The following is a 20,274-nucleotide window of genomic DNA, read 5'->3' as shown; positions in this document are numbered from 1 at the left end:
TTGTACCAAATGCTCCGTGATGAGGTGGAAAAAAAACAAACATTGAGGACACAAAAAACCTTACCAGCCACCTGAAACGCCAGCACAGCGGCGCTTGAAAAGTGTCAAAAGTTTGCCAGAGACCGCCATTGCGTCACACTGGCTGCTCGGAGCATGTGCCCCAATACAGTGCACTTTGCTGGGCCACAGCAGGTGGCTCCTTCCGCTCTACACCCTGGTTCTCCTGATAGTAGTCATGTGGTATAGCAATGTCATAATATTTCATTGGGACAAGTCAACAGGTACAGTTGGTCAAATCCAGATTTGTTCAAGTCCTTCTTAACTCCAGGTGTGCACAAACTACAGTTCATCAACATTTTTTTTATTTGATATAATAAAAAGTTATCGTTTATCTGTATCATATCAGTCTTGAAAAGCAGAAAATTATCTGCGTCAGTTTGGAAAAAAATATATCTTTGAATCTCTAGCATTAAGTAGAAAAACCTATTCAACAAAAAAGTATATACTGTACAGTGTTTTTTTTTCATCATTTTGTATTCCTAGGTTTGTGTCAGTTAAAAAGTATAGTTTACATTATTTGCTATAGGAAGTCGGGATAGAGCAATACATAGATTGATTAATAATGATACAAATATATTTAAATAAACTTTTCATATATGTGTATATATTTTTATTGCCTTGGTATGAATATATAATTATGAATTAATAAATATCGAAAGATTAATTTCTTACAATGAGAATCAAAAGAACACCACAACAGTTTAGTTCATGTGTTGTTTATGCAATCCAGCAGAGGACGCTGTCGCCGCGATGATGAATCACTCACTGTTTACGGAAGTGGGAGTGACGTGTCACCCCTGTAGCACCAGTGCATTGTGGGTAAAGGAAGCCAAGCAAGCTAACGGCCGATGGAGGAAACCCACTTAGCTCTACTTTGACAACCGTCTTCGATGAATGGACACCATCAAGTAACGAACATTTAACAGAGATATGTCATTTTATCATGTGAATGTCCGCCCTGTGTGACGACAGCGGACATATGTCGGCGTCATCGCTGCTGTGTTGCGCACCGGCGCTCGGAGTAGAGAAGAAGGGGGACACAGTGTCGACGGACGGTGGCGTTTCGGTGCTCTTCTCCCGGGGAGGCAAATAAAGTCGCGGCGGATTTTTTTCTTTTCTTTCTTTTTTGTTGAGCTTTCCCGTGGAAAGACTTATCTTTTGGCAAACATGTCCACCAGCAGTCCGGAGGCGGTGAAGAAATTGCTGGAGAACATGCAGACGGACCTGCGCTCTCTCTCGATGGAGTGCAAGAAGAAATTCCCACCAGTCAAGGAGGTCAGTCTGCTATCGAGCTAGCCAGCTAGCTTAGCATTAGCATTTAGCAAAACATGTATCCTAACTTCAGTTTTTATACTAATGCCATGTTTGTCATGCTCTAATGTGACCGCCAGCAGGCTTCCTACATAACCACCAACCCGCCCTGGACGGGTTCATGTAAAAGTTCCACCCGGCCCTCCCAAATGAATAAGCCGCTTGTTGTCACTGCCGTTCATGCCACGTCGTTAGGGACACAATATTAGGTACACCTGCATCATTTGAATGACATCCAAGACGAGAAGCTTCTGACTCCGTTTTGATTGGCACTGTTACTAAGGTGTTCATTGGCGTAGTGTTGAACTGCGCCGCTGTTTCTACTATTTTGACCCTCCCCTGTAACCAAGGTAATCAAAATGTTCGTCATTACTACTGTAGTGATGGGACTTCATTCATTTAAAAAAAAAAATCTAATGAATTCGAGCAGTGTTCCCCAACCTTTTTGAGCCCACAAACCGGACGTCATAATAATCTAATGCTAATGGGAAAATGCTTGACCCGAAAACGCATGCAACAGGAAGATGGTGCAAATTGAACACACACTGCAATCAAGTCAACGCTGCAGGATCCAAAACAAATGCAAGAGAAAAATGCTGCAAATGTCAAAAACTGTGCACAAAGAACCCCCCCCCCCCAACAACTGCATTGGAGAAATGCTGCAAGTTCGCAAAAATGGAGAAGTTTGCCAGGCCACCAGGCGAGCCACGCACACGCTATGCTAACAATAGTCATAGTATTTACAAGTGTTGCAACGTAAATTTGCGCCCATCCCAGTAATTAAGGTAATCAAAGTAATAGTTGCAATGTGGTGAAAGAAAAGCACAATATCAAATCAGTGCACAAAACACATTAAATGAACTGTCTCGACATCAGTGCAGGCTGGAGTTTATTTGTCAGAGACAAGATGCTAACAGTGTGGTTTGATGCGTCGGAGTGACAGGCACGGCGTGCTTTTACCATCCATGTTACTGCAGAGTCTAGTTTTGGGAGTGGTCAACGGCCAAAATCTTACAGTCTTACAGAAAAGTAATACCTCTTTCTGACGTTAATCCAAAATGGCGGCGCAACGAACTATTCCCCGCACACACCACACAGACGACACACAAGTGACTTGGCGCAATAGAATGCCTGAAAGCGACAAAACCGTATTTTAAGTGCTTGTTGTCATCATTTGGGTTACATTTTGCTTTCTTGCGTGTTCGTTATTCTTATTGTAGCATAGTTTGTCTTGAGGCGACTTACGTGTATTATTTCCGAAATGCACAGCTCTGTATCAAGCTAGACATCTTTGCCTGAGTCCACCGTGTTTCTCCAGTGGATGTGTCATGTTTTTGTTGGTGTTGTGAGTCACACAGCAGACAAATCGGCCTTTTATGACTCCACAATGCCCACCCTCCCCCAAAACCAACACAGCTCTTTTTTTCATGATTATTGCATTGCTCTGCTTGCATCACCATGCAGGACTGCACTGGAATGTAACCGTAGTTAAGTACAGTTTGAAAATGAGGTAGATCAGGGGTGTCCAAACTTTTTCCAGCGAGGGCCACATAATAAAAAATGAAAGAATGCAAGGGCCACTTTGATATTTGTTAAGCTGGGAAGTTATTTAAAAAATTTTCAAGAAAAAAACTACAGCTCATCTTTGTGATATACTGTAGGTGAAAAAGTGTATTTTTCTTTTTTTTTTATATCTTCCAAATATTTACTTTTTTCTTAAATAATTTTTGTAGTATTAAGACTTCATTCCCATAATATTAGAACTTTTTCCCCAACCTAAATGTTTAAAAAATTACACCTTTATTTTATATTTTTATTTTATTTTCTATTATTTTTTATTTTCTATTATTTTTATTTTATATAATATTCTGACTTTAAAAAAATAACTTTTATTTTTCTTTAATATTTCAACTCTACTAAAGTTACATTATTTTTTTCCTCAGGATGTTACAAGTTTATTCTGGTAAAATTGCTTTTGACTTATTTTTTCACGTTACAATACGACTTTTTTCTGTTAATTTTTTTTGCTTTATTCCCTTAAAATTACAGCGTTTTTTTTTTTTTATTTCTGCTGTTTTTTTTTTGTTTTTTTTAAATTTTCCAACAATTGCAGCTTTCTTCTTGTAAATGTTCTTTTCGTAATTATGACTTTATTCCGGTAATATTTTGACTCTATTTTGCAACCTAATTTGCCAAAGGTTATTACTACTTTTTGAAAAATAACATTTTTTATTTAATATTTCATCTCTGTGCTATAGAATAGAACTTTGTACAGAACCTAATTTTCCAAAAAAACACAACTTTAGACATTGTTTTGTTGGTTTGTCATAATTTTATGACTTAAAAAAAACAACTTTTTCTGTAATATTTCAACTTTATGCAACTAAAACGATGTTATTTTTCCTCATAATATTATGACAAATTAAGAATTTTTCTGAGAAATTTTTCCATAAAATTTATGAAAACAAATTCTCATTTGATTACAAACTTTAATATTTAATTCATATTTTGTAAAATTGCTGCTGACTTTTCAATTTTTGCTGTTTGGTTTAATAGTTTTCTTGTTAAATTCTGTTTTTAAAATGTGCTACAGCCCCATTAAAACAACAAAAAAAAGGAACAAATCTTCTTCCTCGTGGACATGAGACCACGTCTGATCCGCCCCGAGCTAGATGAGCCCGCCCTGTGCATATGCTCACTACTTTGTGACAAAGCAGGCTTCACTACACATCTTTAAATAAAACCCGGAGCTTTGCCAACTCTCCGTCGGTCAGATACATACAATGGAGCTGTATGGTTCATTATTTTGTTTATCTACAGTGAATAGGCTCACGGCGTGATGTTGCTGTCAAAATGTGAGTGTGATGTCAGCACTTCTGCTCTCATAGGTTTGCTAGTGCTGCTAACATTGGTGTCCGAATTTAGCACAAAAAGCAATCCCTAGCATAAACGCAAACTCACCCTTGACAGATTAGCTATTGTTTGCTTGTGTAACTGAGCCCAGTCGGTACCGTGGTACACTAATTCTCCCTACCTCAGAAAGCCGGCAGTTGTTTTCCCACACGAGGAACTCGTCACACACGTCACTTGATTAGAAACTGCACCGCATGAGGTCCCTTGGGGCCGCAGGGTATCATCCAGAAACTTTACATTTCAGGCTGAACCCATCCAGTGTGTTTTTCCTTCTGATTAAAAAAAACAAGAACAAGGAGACGTCCGCGTAGCTCCATGCCTTCCATCCCCTTCACTCCGGAATGGTTTCGTCTCCCATCTACTCCAGTTCTTCAGGCCTTCCAACAGGGCTCGTTTTCCAAACTAAACGTTTAACAAACAAATTTACGACCAGAATCGTTTTTCCCACTTCCTCCCCCATATCCTAACCTAGCTGAGGTTAAGGGGGTTCAACAGCCATCCCATTGATTTCTCTGTTATGGTATCACACTGATATCCTCTTGCTAATTGAGGAGCAGTCAATCTACCCCCCTTGCCAGAGGCATAAACAGTACAGAACAGTGCATGGTGCTATGTATGTACATAATCTCTGTTGACATGATTTGTCAAGCCACATCTCCTCACGAGAAAGAGAGATGGCGTCCCATTGTGTACATTAGTGGTATGACTAAGCCGTGTTAGAAATACTCTATGGTGCAACGCAATTTGTTTCAGGTCTCTCGCCGTCCTCCGCTTTGTTTAGAAAATACAAATAAGGTAAATTGTCCTGTCAACGCCTCTATTCAATTAATCTCTGTGTCTACAAAAGCCGCTAACCGCTAACCTCTCTAATTAAAGGGACTGTATGCAGCGGGTTCCACCAGCTGTACGTACTGCTAGCATGATATCCCTCCTCTTCCTGCTTTGAATACGCTGACGTAACACACAGACACGCACTGGTTATGTTTGTTGTCAGCTAATGATAGCAATTTGGTAAAGTTTAGCTACTAACGTTAGCTATCATTGAATGTATAGCCTGTCGTCATCCCTCGTTTATTGGTTCCATATCCAACCGTGAATTTCCATCAGGTAGGTTTCCTTATTTGTGAAGGGAATATTTCTGTAGTGAAAGCATAGAAAGCCTGTTTACAACCTTCTAAATACAGTTTTTACCATGATTAGAGCCCTCTAGACATGAAATAACACCCCTATAGTCACCTTTACACTCCTATTATCTATTATAGTAGACATCACAAGAGAAAATAATAAGAGAAAAGACATAACTAAGACATAATATAGACACATGTTAGCATTGGGAGAGTTTCTTGTTCTTCTTTTTTTTTTTTTATTTCTGGTTTCCGTACAGTACATGCTGTGATGGCTGCTGTCGCATCAGTGTAATATTATTGACCCCTAGTGACCAGTGTAGAATACTACATACACTGCATGTCTTTGAATGCATCTTTTGAATGCCTTATATTTGTACCATTATTTCTGTGTATGAGCCTCTACTTTTTTCTCATGCTTTGAAGCCTGCGGCTTGTACAGTGATGTGGCTAATTTATGGCTAAAAACTACATTTCCAGTGATGCTTAGAGTGCAGCTCCAGGAAGTAGTGACGTGGACAAGCAAAGTGAAGTGGAAGCTAATAGCAAAGAGACAGACTGACAAAGTATGTGACAAAGGAATTATGAGGCTTTTGAGTTGTGATGCTGAAAAAGACAACTTGAGTGGTTTTAGTTCCCAGGAGGGGAAGGGGGAGAAAGATGGCGATGAATGGCTTTTCTTCTCGGCTACTGTTTAACAAGCCATTTTACATTCACTGTTTGGCACTCGTTGGAAAAAAGCATTTATTTATTCAAAAGTGAATAAATCTTTGTGTTTAGCGTCTTTCTGTGTAATACATATACCATGTTACAACGAATACACTTGTGGCATATAGACAGAAATTACGGTATTTTAGTTCATTTCGAAAATTTTCATGCTTATGATTAATTTAGGCAAAAAAATACATACAATTTGCTTAAATATGCGTCTTTTATTAGTATCAGTCTTTTATTAGTAATAGGTTGTATTCAACCAGAAAACAACATGATTTATTACTTCTTTTTTTTTTTTGTAAATGTCGAAGCAAAAAAATGTCGGAGCCACAAAATTCTAAGCACAAAGTGAGAAGGGATTACTATATTTCTGAAAAATATAGACAGTTTTTTTTACTATCTGCCCTTTTAAACTACTGTTGCTGACACATGCGAGCCGGTTGCAGTGTTCGTATAGTTTTTTATTTAAAAAAATTAAATTTGGAGCAAGTTGCATACATATCCTGCACAGTCATGCCTGGCTACATTGCAGTTCAAACATTGCACCCTCACTCTATCGCGTTGTTAAAAAAAAATGATAAAAAATATATTGCTGTTTCATGGTTGAATTCGACCTATTAGTAAAGAAAAAAATGCATGCTTAGGCACATAGTACACCTCCTAAGCCTAAAATTAAGCATTTCTAAGCATAAAAATTGCAAAATGAACAAAAATAAAAATTAACGCATTCATAAGACGTGATAGTATCTGTGAGAGCACTGTCATCCGGGAGAAACTCTTGAGTAGAACCGCTGCTCCTCCGCATGGAGAGGAGCCAGATGAGGTGGCTCGGGCCACTTTTGGATGCCTGCCGGCCGCCTACCTGGGGATGTGTTCAGTCAGGCCATGTCCGACTGGTAGGAGGCCTCGGGGAAGTCCCAGGACATGTTGGAGAGACTTTATCTTTTATCTGTCCTGGGAATGAGTCGAGATCCACCGGTAGGAGTTGGATGAGAGGGAAGTCTAAGCTTCCCTGCTTAGGCTGCTGCCCCTGCAACCCAACCGTGGATAAGCGGAAGAAGATGGATGGCTGGAGTGATGCCTACTATATTGGGTAATACAAGTATAACCATGACTATGGGGTGTTATTTCATGTCGACAGGGCTCTAATAATGGTAAAAAAACTATATTTAGATGGTCATAAAAAGGTTTTATAAGCTTAAAAATATGGAATGGTACTTTGCGGGCATTCACTTATTGCGGTCACGTCTGGAGCCAATTAACCGCAATCAACGAGGGACAACTGTAATGGCATTAACAGCTGTGGCCGTAGGCAACCCCTGATATTGTTTTAATAAATTCCACAGGATGGCAACAACAATGTAATAAGGATTACAAAGTTGGTTCTGTTGCTGCTGTGTTGTGCAATGAATGGCCATGTTGTCAAAGAGAGCTACTTTTTTCCGCTTTCTCATGCACTCCAAATTATTATTATTAGGAAAAAGGTTGTTTGATACAGTACAATAACAAGGTTTCATTCCATGGCATGCATACTCACTACAGTCAACAGACATTTTTAGAGCTTGTCTAACTGCATCTGTTGCATGTGTTGATTGTAGTGTGTTTGTGTTGCAGTTGACTCTACTCTTTCACATTCTTTCATCTTGTCTGAATCCGGAAGTGAGAGTGCCGAGTCAAACCTCATTGGCGTTTCAAAATGGGTGAAATTGTACATAGTTTTTTGTTTTTTATTTGCAATGTCTATTAATAACAATAATAATGCTGATAATAATGAATATGTGCATGGCTCAGATCAAGGGTACCCTTTGCTGTCTTCAACTTCACTTGAGTAGTATTTGAAATTGTTGTTCTAACAATGTGTACTATCCCTATCACTCTGACGTTTATAGAGTGAGGAAGCTTACCAAACTTTGATTTCTACTTAGAATTAAAGAATGATGTCTGAAATTGGTTTCTAATGTGTTTTATTCAGATATTCTCAGTGTAAAAAAAAATAACTGTCGTGTAATCATTAGTGAAACGTACATAACCTTTGTGTCCGCCTGCCGATGAAAATTTTGAAGAACATAATTCCATGGAAAAACAAACCCCATGATGATTACAATGGTATATATTCATGGAATAATTACTCAACTCTGCAACTAAAGTGATTTTTTGTGTATAAAAGAGTAAAATAAGATTATTTGAACAAAAGTCTAACACACCTACATTTCGTGTTCTGCCCGTTATGTACGTACACTTTGAGCTCACAGTGTAAATTGTGTATTGCTAGTAAATATTGAATTAGAAAATAAAAAGTGCCTTCTTGGGCCAAACAAAACTTGTGTCCTTCTGCCGGTTATTCGCCAAATACGCGTTCAGCAGGGGAATGTTTCACCGTGTCCGCCATTTTGTGTTAGCGTAATGTAGAGTCACGACCTCGGCAGCATCGAGCAGCATCATTCAATTCGACGAGCAATCGGCGGTTTAACAACCATTGTCAAGTCTAAGGTAAGATTTTTTCATTTTTATATATATTGGAGAAGATCTTTATGCACTTTGAAATGATTTTTTTCGTCGGGTGAGTTACAAATTTTGTGTTTTGACAGAAGTTTTTTTTTTTTTTTTACCTCGTAGAAAAAAACACGCGAAGTGGGCAAAATTATTAATCATTACTCGGATTTTACTTACTTTTATCCGTTGTGTTAAATATATTATATATCCGAACCAAATAAATTCTAGCGTGTTTGTTGATAAATTGCTCCGTATTTAACCCGGAAGCGATCGGTGTGTCCCTCATGGGAGGTCAAAGATCGCCTTATAATTTTAGGTCTTTAGCATGATAATTCAAGAACCACTCACTCAGTGCATTTCACTGAATCCTGGCTCATGTTGCCACTGTGCTGCAATGATTAGCTTAGATTGTGGAGTTGATAGGTCAAAGTTGATGTCATTACAGTCTTAAGAACGGCTGATGGGATTTGTAGTCTTTGTAGTGACACAACAATGGCATGGGAAGGACTGAAGGTCCATTTTTCTTTGCCATATTTTCAGAGCTTTAACTCAAGATCTAGATTTGTCACTTGTTTTTATGTTCTTTATGATACTCTCTCAAATATAAGTTACTTTTCTAACAAAAGTCAAACCTATGCAGAGATAACAGCATAAAGTGGACACTGCGTTATGTACATTACATTTAAGAAAGAGTGAACTTCGGAGGGTTGCTATGGGAAATGGAAGATGTCTCGAGCTCTAGTATGTTGGGTGTGTGTTTTGCAATGTTTGAAGTTTGTGTTTATAACATTACCAAGGTCTATCCACGAGTTTGAAATTTTACCCAAAATGTAACACTTGGGTACCCTTGATCTGAGCCATGCACATATGCAAATGACTCAGGGAGTACTTTGCAGTGATTTCAGCGTTTACTGTGCCGTAAAGTCCTCCACCACTTCAGACTCTAACCACAACTGGACCCGCTAAAAATAAGCAGCGCTTCACACAATTTGACGTGTCAGTTCTAGGAATTTGTCCAATTTAGAAACGCGCCTCATGTTTCTAACAAAAACCATCTGTTTTCAAAGCTTCACTTTGCGTTTCCAATAAGAGAGCGGGACGTGCTGTCACAAACGCATGTTGTTCTGTGCTCACGATTCTGTTACATTGTTACTAAACACTTTATGCAAGACACAGTGTAGATGGAATTGTTAACGTTGCTGAGAAATGTGTGAAGAAAGGGAAAGACTAAAACTGCAGTGGTTACTGTAGAAAGGGAAGCCACTGTTTGGAAAGGCAAATAATGTATTTCTCTCAACCCCTCCTCCTCGTCCTGTCCACTTCTTTGCATCCCAGGCACCTCACTGGGGAAATCACGCTCCACTCCTTTTAAGCAAAAGCCCATTTTTAGTAGAAATCACAGTGCATTGCTTTTTATTACACTTAACACAACTAGCATGAACCCAAATGCTTTTCCCCCTAGGCTGCTGAGTCTGGCATTGTGAAGATTAAGACCATTGCGGCCAGGAATACAGACATACTGGCAGGTGAGTGACATACTGGCTGATGAGTGTCAGACTGACTCTCACTTTTTGTTTTTTATCCTCAATGCAATTTGCATGCACGAAGCAAGAATGAAAACAACAACTCTGTCGCATCTAAAAGTGGATGCAGGATCTGAACAGATCTAGCCAAGTGGAGACAAATGGAGCCGAACACGTAGAGCAGGGATGTCCAAACTTTTTTCAGCGATTAGTATGAATTTTGCTCTTTGCTCTTTTTTTCCCCATTTTTGCTATTGTTTTTTTCAAATATCTTTCCAAATGTTTAACTTTTTAAAATGTGAAACCAGTACAGTCCTCACTCCTAACTTTAGTGACAATTGATGAAGATGTAATTTAATCATTTATTATAATGATTTATATTATTATATTAACTCATTCAATCCCAGCCATTTTCTCAGTACCGGCCGTTTTAGACAATTTTGACTGATTTTTCAAGTCACGCAGAATATTGTGTTCTATGGCTATATAAACATGGAATCTACCAAAACAACGATTAGTCTCCTGTCTTTCATCAGAAAAGTGTTCTACCTTTTTCCATTCTTTAGTAATCAGCAGTAGAACATAGGTAAGTTTCAGGAAAATATCACTTCTCAACTAGAAAAGGGAGGAAAAACAGCTTTTTGTAAAAAGATACATTTCCAGCATAACTTTCACTTCGACGCAGATATTTTTTGCTTTTGTGACAGCTCAATTATCTAAACAACTATACCAACATAAAACTTTTTTTTTCACATCACCATAACAATTTATTTAAAATATAACACCATGAACAATTTCCAATTTTCACATTGGGAAATGGACTTTGTGCACAGGTGTGCTCTACACTCCTCCACACTCCCACACACTCCTACTTCCTCTTCCTGTCATGTGTGTTTCGGGGCTCTCATGATCCCTGCCGAGCTCTTATCAAATGCACTTCTGCCACCTATTGGACGTTTTTATGGCATTAAAGTTGCTCTGAAGCCACATACATTGGTTGGGAGTTGCATCATCATCCCCGTCAGTCTTGTGCACAAAAAACGTAAAAGACGTATAAATAAGTTTTTGGGATCGGGCGTTCAGGTTTATAAAAACTTATAGCTACCTCTGTGGTATTGAATGAGTTATAATAACTATAATCTAAATAATAATATTATTAATAATTAATAACAATTAATTAATTAATAATTAATAATATTAATGATTATTATTAATAATTGTTCCAATAGTGGAGCAATAAGTTAACCACAATTTAATAAAAAAAAAAAAAATTATGCATTTGGTGTTTGCTGAAGTGAGCTTTCACACGACAAGCTTTGACCTGTTATGTTATGTAATCCATGATGACGAAGATTTGTATTATTTTAAATAAATGTTAGGGGCATACATCTAGTGTTCATCCTTCCAACAGGTCTCATGAAGCACGCGGCTATGTATGTCGGCTTTCAAGTTTTGTGCGATATCCCGTTCGTACAACCTTGTAATAAAAATACAGTAATCCCTCAACGCTTCACGCTTCCAATTTAGCGGTTTCACGGTTTTTCACAAATATATTAATTAATAAATCTTGTTTTTTGCAGATGAATGTGGCCTATTGTTAGTCAGAAGTAAGCATATTTAAGTATATGTTAGATAATTTTTGACTAAATTAAGCACTTTAAAGCATAAAAATGGATCCTTTTTTAATACAGATCTGATCAAAATCTTAAAACCAGTTGAAAAATTGCTAGAATTTGCATTTTGCACATTTGGATCTTAATGAGGTTTTAAGTAGAGCTATAGTATGCAAAAACAAGAAAGAGGAGTGAGACAAAAAATACTTTTAAAAAGTAATTTATTAAAAGCAACAATGAAACTGAAATAGGCTTTTTATCAGCTGATCAAAAGTTTAAGACCACAAGCTATAAAAGCCAAAATCTGCTCAAAATGTTCATTTTCTGTCAGGCATTCACACTGTCATGCCCTCCTGATGGCTAAAGCTAAGAAGCTTTCTCTTTTTGAACGTGGTCGGATTGTGGAGCTGAATAAGCAAGGCCTCTCGCAGCGTGCCATTGCTGCTGAGGTTGGGAACAGTAAGACATTCTACATTTTGTGAAAGATCCTGAGCATTATGGAACAAAAAAGTCAAGTGGTAGACCCAACACCAGATCCTCAAGGCCACAAAACTGCCCGTTTAGACTTTGCCAGGGAGCATCAAACATGGGACATTGAAAGGTGGAAAAAAGTTTTATTCTTTGATGAGAAAAAATGTAACCTTGACGGTTCAGATTTCCAACGTTACTGGCATGACAAGGAGATCCCACCTGAGATGTTTTCTACCCGGCACAGTGGAGGGGGGGTCCATCATGATCTGGGGTACTTTTTCATTCAGTGGAACACTGGAGCTTCAGGTGGTGCGGGGTCGTCAAACGGATGCAGATGTTGCAGCGGGCATCCCTCATGCCTGAGGGCCCTCGTCTGTGTGGTACCAGCTGGGTTCTTCAACAGGACAACGCTGCAGTTCACAATGCTGGCTTGGCCAAGGACTTCTTCAGGGAGAATAACATCACTCTTTTGGACCATCCTGCATGTTCCCCTCATTTAAAGCCCATAGAGAACATTTGGGAATGAATGGCAAGGGAAGTTTATAAAAATGGCCATCAGTTCCAGACAGTTGATGCCCTTGGTGAAGACATCTTCACCACTTGGAGCAATGTCCCCACTAGCCTCCTGGAAACACTCACATCAATCATGCCCAAACCAATTTTTGAAGTGATTAACCAGAACGGTGGAGCTACTCATTACTGAGTCCTACTGATAAAATGTTTTGTTCTGTTTTGGAGAGTTTTTTGTTCTTTGAGCGATGGTCTTAAACTTTTAATCAGCTGATAAACAGCCTTTTTCAGTTTAATTGTTGTTTTCAATAAAATATGGTATTTACCACAGCTTACAGGTGCTGGAAAATGTACTTCAATTATCCTGCATCAGTGTTGCAATAATAATAATGATATTTTTCTTGTGTTGTTATCGTCCTGCAGCTCTGAAGGAGAATAGCTCCGAAGTGGTGCAGCCTTTCCTGATGGGCTGCGGCACCAAAGAGCCCAAGATCACCCAGCTGTGTCTGGCTGCTATCCAGAGGCTCATGTCCCACGAGGTGGTGTCAGAGGTGAGGACCCTGGACCCGTCATTCGCACAAATGTAATGCAGCACGCTCGGGCTGATGGCAACATAGCACGTTGTAAATATTGTCAATTCAGGGTCATCAGATGAAGCACATGCACACTGCAAGTGTACCTAAAGCCTGGGTTGGCGCCAGTGTATGCTACACCGGCTTGCTCCTCCGTCGTCTCCTCCTGCGTAACAAGATCTAACCTAAGTCGTGATAAGTCGGCTTGTACTCTTCCGATTTCAGATCAATATTTGCAATAAAAGTGTTGTAACACATTGATCTGTTTTGTTTGCTTGTGACAAAGGAAGGTAAAAAGCTAATAAATAGTTGACAAATGCCATGGTTGCTCACAGTTGACGCTTCAGAAAACAGCGCCCCTGGTGTTTCAGCAGGGAATTACATGCAAGTGCTCGACCCAGTCAAGAGCAAGGATGAAGATGGCGTTGGAGGAGACGGCGTAGTGACTGCGCAGCAGCAGAATGCAGGCTCCACTGTGGCTCTTGTTGCCACTTTAACATCTTTGAAGTACAAGGTTGCAAAGGCAATAGCTGACAACTTCAAGGTGGCACTCGCGGCTAATGTGTCACCAATGTCATTCTGAAGGCAGACAATAAGAAAAGTGCAGAAATAGTAAAGGAAGGAGATAGGGTGCCACTGCTGTCAGACATTAAAATGGCGTTTTTGACCCTGAAGCGAGCATCATCAGCTGTATTTCACCTCCTGTGATGATCCATAAAGGAAATGTTTTTATTTGGCAGGCGGCAGCAGGCAACATCATCAACATGCTGTGGCAGCTGATGGAAAACGGTTTGGAAGAGCTGAAGCTTCTCCAGACAGTCCTGGTGCTGCTGACCACCAACACAGTGGTCCATGATGAAGTGCTTTCCAAGGTAGAAACACACTCCTGTCTCTTCATGCACATGATGACTGCACACAGTGGAATCATAAAGGTCCAACACATGGCCGAGTGTGGTTCCTCTGTACATGGGTGTAACATTATATCAATATTTGCCTACCACTTTCCATTTTGTGTGCTGGCGCAGGCCATTGTGCTTTGTTTCCGCCTTCACTTCACCAAGGACAACATCACCAACAACACGGCGGCCGCCACTGTCAGACAGGTCGTCACCGTGGTCTTTGAGAGGATGGTGGCTGAGGATGAGCGTTTCAAAGGTCACAATTTGATTTTGGGGTGGGGGAGGGGGGAATATTTTTATTGACCTGTTAAAACGCATGCATGTGAGATTTTTATCCACCTACGATTTAAAGATTTCTTGTTGTGCAAAAGTGACTTTTTCATGATGTCCTAACAAGAATGTGTCCCTAGAGCCGGTATATGAGCACCAAACATGAGAAAAATGTCATCTTGTTTGCTCCACTTTTGAGAGAAAAGGCGCTCAAAACTTTTTCCTTCTGTTTGCGGTGTGCCACAAAGTTTGCTAAAATAGTAGTTTGCTAACGGTAGAAGAAGTGACGGAAATTTGAAAAAATAATAAATATTTGTACATTCGAGCACGCATCTAACACAGGATATATGTCTTTCAGTGTTATTTTTCACGGTGGAAATAACAACATTAGCATGTGTTTTGGAGTCACAATCACTTTAAAATAAAGCTATGCCAACTACCTGTTGGTCAGCTGCAGACATGAGAGCTGTGCAGTTGGATCATTTTGTTTTTCTTCACCGAGTGAGCATTAGCATAAATGTTATTGTAAGTCACTGGATTGTGAACATTATTGAATTCCCTTCCCAGGCATCGTGGAGCAGCCTCCCCCTGTGCAGGGCAACACCAACAGGCGGTCTGTCACCACCTTGAGGCCCAGTGCAAAAGATGCATACATGCTTTTTCAGGTATGTCCACAAGGTGGCGGCAGCCTTCTTCACCTTTCCGCTCATTCCTGCTTTTGAAACATGGTTCTCGGAATGCACTGGTGTATTCACATAGTCAGGGTCTACAGATTCACATTTGTATCTCCTGGTGTTTCATTGCTTTAATTGCTGCAGTTAAGCAACAAAGAAGAAGTGAAACAATGTCTTCAATGTCAACAAGAAGTATTTTTCCCTGACACAGCGTGTACTGCCAGCGATGACAGCACGGTTCATTGTTTGCCTGCCACTTCTCCCTGCAGGATTTGTGCCAGCTAGTGAATGCTGATGCCCCCTACTGGCTGGTGGGGATGACGGAGATGACCAGGACATTTGGCCTGGAGCTGCTGGAGTCTGTGCTGAATGATTTTCCGGGCGTGTTCCTTCAGGTGCTTCCTGGTGCATTTCTTAAATAAAATTTGAAAGTTAAAGGGTTGACGGGTTAATGAATCAATCCATCACTTGGTCCAGCAACTAGAGTTGGAATGCATGGCAAAATCCATAAGATGTCCAGCAGGATTCATGTATTTCTGATCTATTTCTTTTCTTCCATGCAGCACCAGGAATTCAGTTTCCTCTTGAAGGAACGAGTATGTCCGCTTGTAATCAAGCTCTTCTCCCCCAACATCAAATTCCGCCAGGGGAGCAGCAGCGCCGCCTCGCCGGCCCCGGTGGAGAAGCCTTACTTCCCCATCTGTATGCGGTTGCTGCGCGTGGTCTCTGTGCTCATCAAGCACTTCTACACTCTGCTGGTACAAAGGAAGTGGAGCTGCAGTGATCTTATGGGCTCCTTTTCAACATTTCTTGTTTTTTTTCTCTTCAAGGTAACCGAGTGTGAGATCTTCTTGTCTCTGCTGGTGAAGTTTCTGGATGGAGAAAAGCCTCAGTGGCTGAGAGCCGTGGCTGTGGAGTCGGTCCACAGGCTGTGTGTGCAGCCACATTTATTACGGTAACTCCCCAGCCATTACTCATTGGAGCTGGAATTGTTGCTTTAGTCTTAACGAGTCTTGATTAGCAATTACACCCCAGCGCTATTATGATCAAACACAATACAGTGGTGCCTTGGTTAGCGTCATTAATCCATTCCAGAAGGTCCGACTTTAATCAAAATTAACTCTTCTCCCTGGCAGAGTAAATCTGTTGAGCACTTGAGGGCTTTTAGATCTACAATTCTATCTGCCTTAAAGGCTGGACAGGACAGGGGTAAAAAAAACAAACAAAAAAACAAAATTAACTCTAACCAAAGCACATTTAATTATTTACTAAAGCAAAATATGTTCTTGATCAAAAATCACTCCACACTCTGTACTGTTCCTTAGTATTACCATATTTAATGTATTGTGTGGAGATGTGGGGTAATAATTACAAAAGCAATTTTCACTCACTCACTGTACTGCAAAAAAGATGGGTGAGGATCATTCATAATGCCAAGAGAACATACAAACCCTTTATTTTTACAATCACAGATATTAAAATTTCCAGATTTAGTATTCTTTCAAACCGCGAGAATAATGCATAAAGTTAATAATAACTCTTTACCCCAAAACCTCATACAGTATTTTTCAATCAGAGAGGAGAAATATGATCTTAAAGGAAAATTAAACTTAAAACATTTATACGCGAGAACTACGCTGAAAACCCACAGCATTTCTGTATGTGGAATTAAATGATAGAACGGATTGAGTAAGGAACTCAAACAATGTAGAGATGAGCAAATTCAAAAAACAATACAAGCAGTTGATGTTTGCTAAATACAAGGCAGAAGAGTCTTGATCATCACAATGATGTTCTGTCAGGTTTGTTTTTTTAAGTTTTGTTTTTTTTAATTTATATTTATTTCACATATATATATATATATATATATACATACACTTTCTTTTTTTTAATGTCTTCTTACTGTTATTTATTATGTATTATTATTCTGATTATCAGAGAAAACATGACATGGAATGCAGGAAGTGAACAACAGGTGCTGTACTAGATGTGGAATGGATGGGGGGTAGGATTAAATAAGCTTTGCTTATTCCTACTCCTTTTGGACATGTGAAACTGTGAAAGAATGATTCATGAGATGTATTCCATTGTCACCTTCATGTTCAAATAAAACTAAACCTAACCATAACCATAACCTAACCTAACCTAACCATTTTTCAAGAGAAAATAATGTAAATGCATGTAATCCGTTGCAGGCAGACAAAAAATTTAACACAAAACACATTTTATAAACAGTGTTTATAGTATACATGAAAAAAATGAAGCAAAAATAATTACCAATCACAAATGAATGGACATCTGAACATTTAACATCACTTTTACCTAGTTTTGCAAAGAGGGAAAGGGAGGAGAGGAGACTATCCTTGAAGGTCTGTGTGTGTGTGTGTGTGTGTGTGTGTGTGTGCTATTTCTTTTTACTCACTGTGTACTACTAAAACAAAACATATTTGTAATGGTCCACAATGAAAGTAAACATGAAACAGATGAGTTTACTCCCATTATCTTTCAATAATGGGAAGGTTACAGCTATCAACATATTTCCCATTGCACAGAAGCAGCAGGAAAAGTAAAGTGCACCACTACTAGAATGTATAAAATGAACAAACGTCAGTATTTTCTGAGTAACCAACATAAAAAATCTGCCATTATTCACAAATAATAGACTTCTGAATTCATACAAAAATCCTGAGCATAGAATCTCTGACAAAAATAATATTTTTGCTCTACAGCAAAATCAAAAACAGCTTTCATACAAAATATAGATTTCTGTACCAGCGACTCTCATATAGGAATAATGCTTGCAGATGTCAGTATATTATGAATAACCAAAACAAACTAGGTTGCCCTTATTCACAATTGCAGTGACAGAGAAATAAGGTTGCGATTCATTGCGGTTCATTTTCAATGGAACCTGTGCGATAGGGTGATTATTGCGTGTCCGTCCAGCTAAGCGACAAGTGATATTCGTGCGTGTGAAAGTTTGTTTTTGTGCGATCAACTCCCGTTGATTGGACTTCGTCTGGGCAACAGCGATGAAAAGTTGAAAAATGTTCAACTTTCTGGAATCGCGTCGCTTGACACGCACAAGCACAAACTTCCACGCGCACGAATTTCGCGTGTCGCTTGGCTGGGTGGCGACGCAATAATCGTCCTATCACGCAGGTTCCATTGAAAATGAATGGAGTCGAGGTGATGTGTCCTCCCGTGTGTGGCGCCACTTACTGTTGATGAGGGCTTTCTGTACATCCTGTCGAGAGCGGCAACCTGGATGCCATTCTCAAAGTTATTTTTCTCTCTTGAATTCAGTAGTGGTATTCCCTCTCTTTGGAATGTTGCTCCTCACTCGCAACCTCCTTTGGACTCATAGCGGCTTATTTAGAGTTCATTGCACTCACTGGAAAAATCATCGACGCAAGGGTCAATTGTTTTGGCCACTTGCCTTACATGTACTGTTTGTGCCTTACAGGCTGCCGTTAGTTAAGTGTCGGAAGATTTCGTCATGGGCTAATACAAACCGTTTGTTACACGCCCGATATTGCACGCTAACCAAGTGGGCGAATGCAAGCCAAGGCAAAATTTTAGCAAAAAATTTGGATGTTAACCGAAAAATGAGCTAACCAGGGCAGACAGTAACCGAGGTACCACTGTGCATGCAATACAATTCATCTTCACTGATGGGTTGGCTACATGTTATGTCTCAAAACTTATTTAGCGTTAGGTCTTTAAGGCTGCATTCATGCCTGTGCTGTTCTGCAGTCTGCATTAAAAATAAAAAAACGCATGCATCAATGTTGTTGACATGTACCCACTTTGGATTGCAGAAAGTTGGGCTAGCTGTTGCTCTGTTGAAGCAACATCATCTTGTTCTCCTCTGTTATCAGCTGCCCTGGCAGAAGACCTGTATATAATGTGGAGCCCAGTCACAATCACATGTGATTCCAAATCATCAATTCTGCACATCATTTGCAATTTAAAGCGATGCTTTTTGTCATTTTACTTGTAGTATGAAAAAAAAAAAAAAACTTTGTTGCAGTTGGCTTCACGTTCACTCTGATATTTTGGTCATGCGACAAAAGGCTGCACAGCCTCTGGAGTACCCAGCATGCCTTGTGGGCACTTAGTAAATAACAGTTATGAATTTGTTTTAGTGCTTTGTCATTGTACCCATATAGAATGGTAGTGCCAAGCGTCTCTGCCAAGCAATTTTTATCCTTTCATCTATCTTCTATCCTCACTAGAGTTGCGGGTATGCTGGAGCCTATCCCAGCTGACTTCGGGTGAGAAGTGGGGTACACCCTGAACTGGTCACCAGCCAATCGCAGGGCACATATAAACAAACAATCATTCATGCTCACATTCATACCTATGGGCAATTTAGAGTTGCCAGTTAACCTAACATGCATGTTTTTGGAATGTGGGGGGAAACCTGAGTACCCGGAGAAACCCCACGCACGCACGGGGAGAACATGCAAACTCCACACAGAGATGCCCAACAGAGATACGAACCCAGATCTTCCCGATCACCTGACTGTGTGGACAACATGCTCACCGCTACGCCACCGTGCGTCCCGCAATGTTTATTTATTATTGAAAAATTCTTCATTTTTTATGCTTTTTCCAGTTCATTCTGCCAGTCGTATGACATGAAGCAGCACTCCACCAAGGTGTTCCGAGACATCGTCAATGCCCTGGGCTCCTTCATCCAGTCCCTTTTCATCGTTCCCAACATGGGCAATGTGTCAGCCGTCAGTGCGCCAGCCAGTACGATTTTGAAATTCTGTTCCGTTAAGGAGATTGTAATGACGAGTATTCTCATAGCCTAATATTTTTGGCTCTTTTGTTTAGGTGGCTCAGGTTCGGGGCCCCAGGGCACAGCTCAGGGAGGGCCAGGACCAGGAGGGGTCAGCGGAACCTTAACGACACAGGCTGCGTTTGAATACCGAGGCACGTGGATCCCCCTGATGACTGTCAGCGTCCAAGGCAGCGCAAAAGCCACCTAGTACGCACGAGTAATTTTTATGGTGTACTCGCACTAGGCCACTTCCCACCTTCCGTCTTTGACACGATTGGAAGAGGTGGGCCAGGGCATGACATGATTGCATGCACACGCACTTTCAGCCGAGTCAT

General features: G+C 40.0%; 1 protein-coding gene across 3 annotated transcripts in view; it reads left to right on the top strand.

Moving 5' to 3' along the window:
• Positions 1–884: 884 nt before the first annotated feature.
• The window catches only part of mon2 (MON2 homolog, regulator of endosome-to-Golgi trafficking), a 58,524-nt gene continuing 39,134 nt past the window's right edge, over positions 885–20,274 (top strand). For all 3 annotated transcript variants that reach the window (XR_008570514.1, XR_008570513.1, XM_054777515.1), the window contains exons 1-11: positions 885–1,335; positions 10,078–10,141; positions 13,156–13,283; positions 14,045–14,176; positions 14,330–14,459; positions 15,041–15,138; positions 15,417–15,542; positions 15,711–15,905; positions 15,978–16,102; positions 19,769–19,908; positions 19,993–20,146. Coding sequence is in view for 1 of the 3 variants with exons in the window: in XM_054777515.1 (XP_054633490.1) it covers positions 1,228–1,335; positions 10,078–10,141; positions 13,156–13,283; positions 14,045–14,176; positions 14,330–14,459; positions 15,041–15,138; positions 15,417–15,542; positions 15,711–15,905; positions 15,978–16,102; positions 19,769–19,908; positions 19,993–20,146 (1,400 nt within the window). In the remaining 2 variants the exon portion in view is untranslated. The remainder of the gene's footprint in view (positions 1,336–10,077; positions 10,142–13,155; positions 13,284–14,044; positions 14,177–14,329; positions 14,460–15,040; positions 15,139–15,416; positions 15,543–15,710; positions 15,906–15,977; positions 16,103–19,768; positions 19,909–19,992; positions 20,147–20,274) is intronic.

The sequence above is a fragment of the Dunckerocampus dactyliophorus genome, chromosome 5 (genome assembly GCF_027744805.1).
Source record: "Dunckerocampus dactyliophorus isolate RoL2022-P2 chromosome 5, RoL_Ddac_1.1, whole genome shotgun sequence".
NCBI classification, from domain to species: Eukaryota; Metazoa; Chordata; class Actinopteri; order Syngnathiformes; family Syngnathidae; genus Dunckerocampus; species Dunckerocampus dactyliophorus.
Note: the sequence above shows the minus strand (reverse complement) of the source record. Positions and strands in the feature narration are given on the sequence as shown.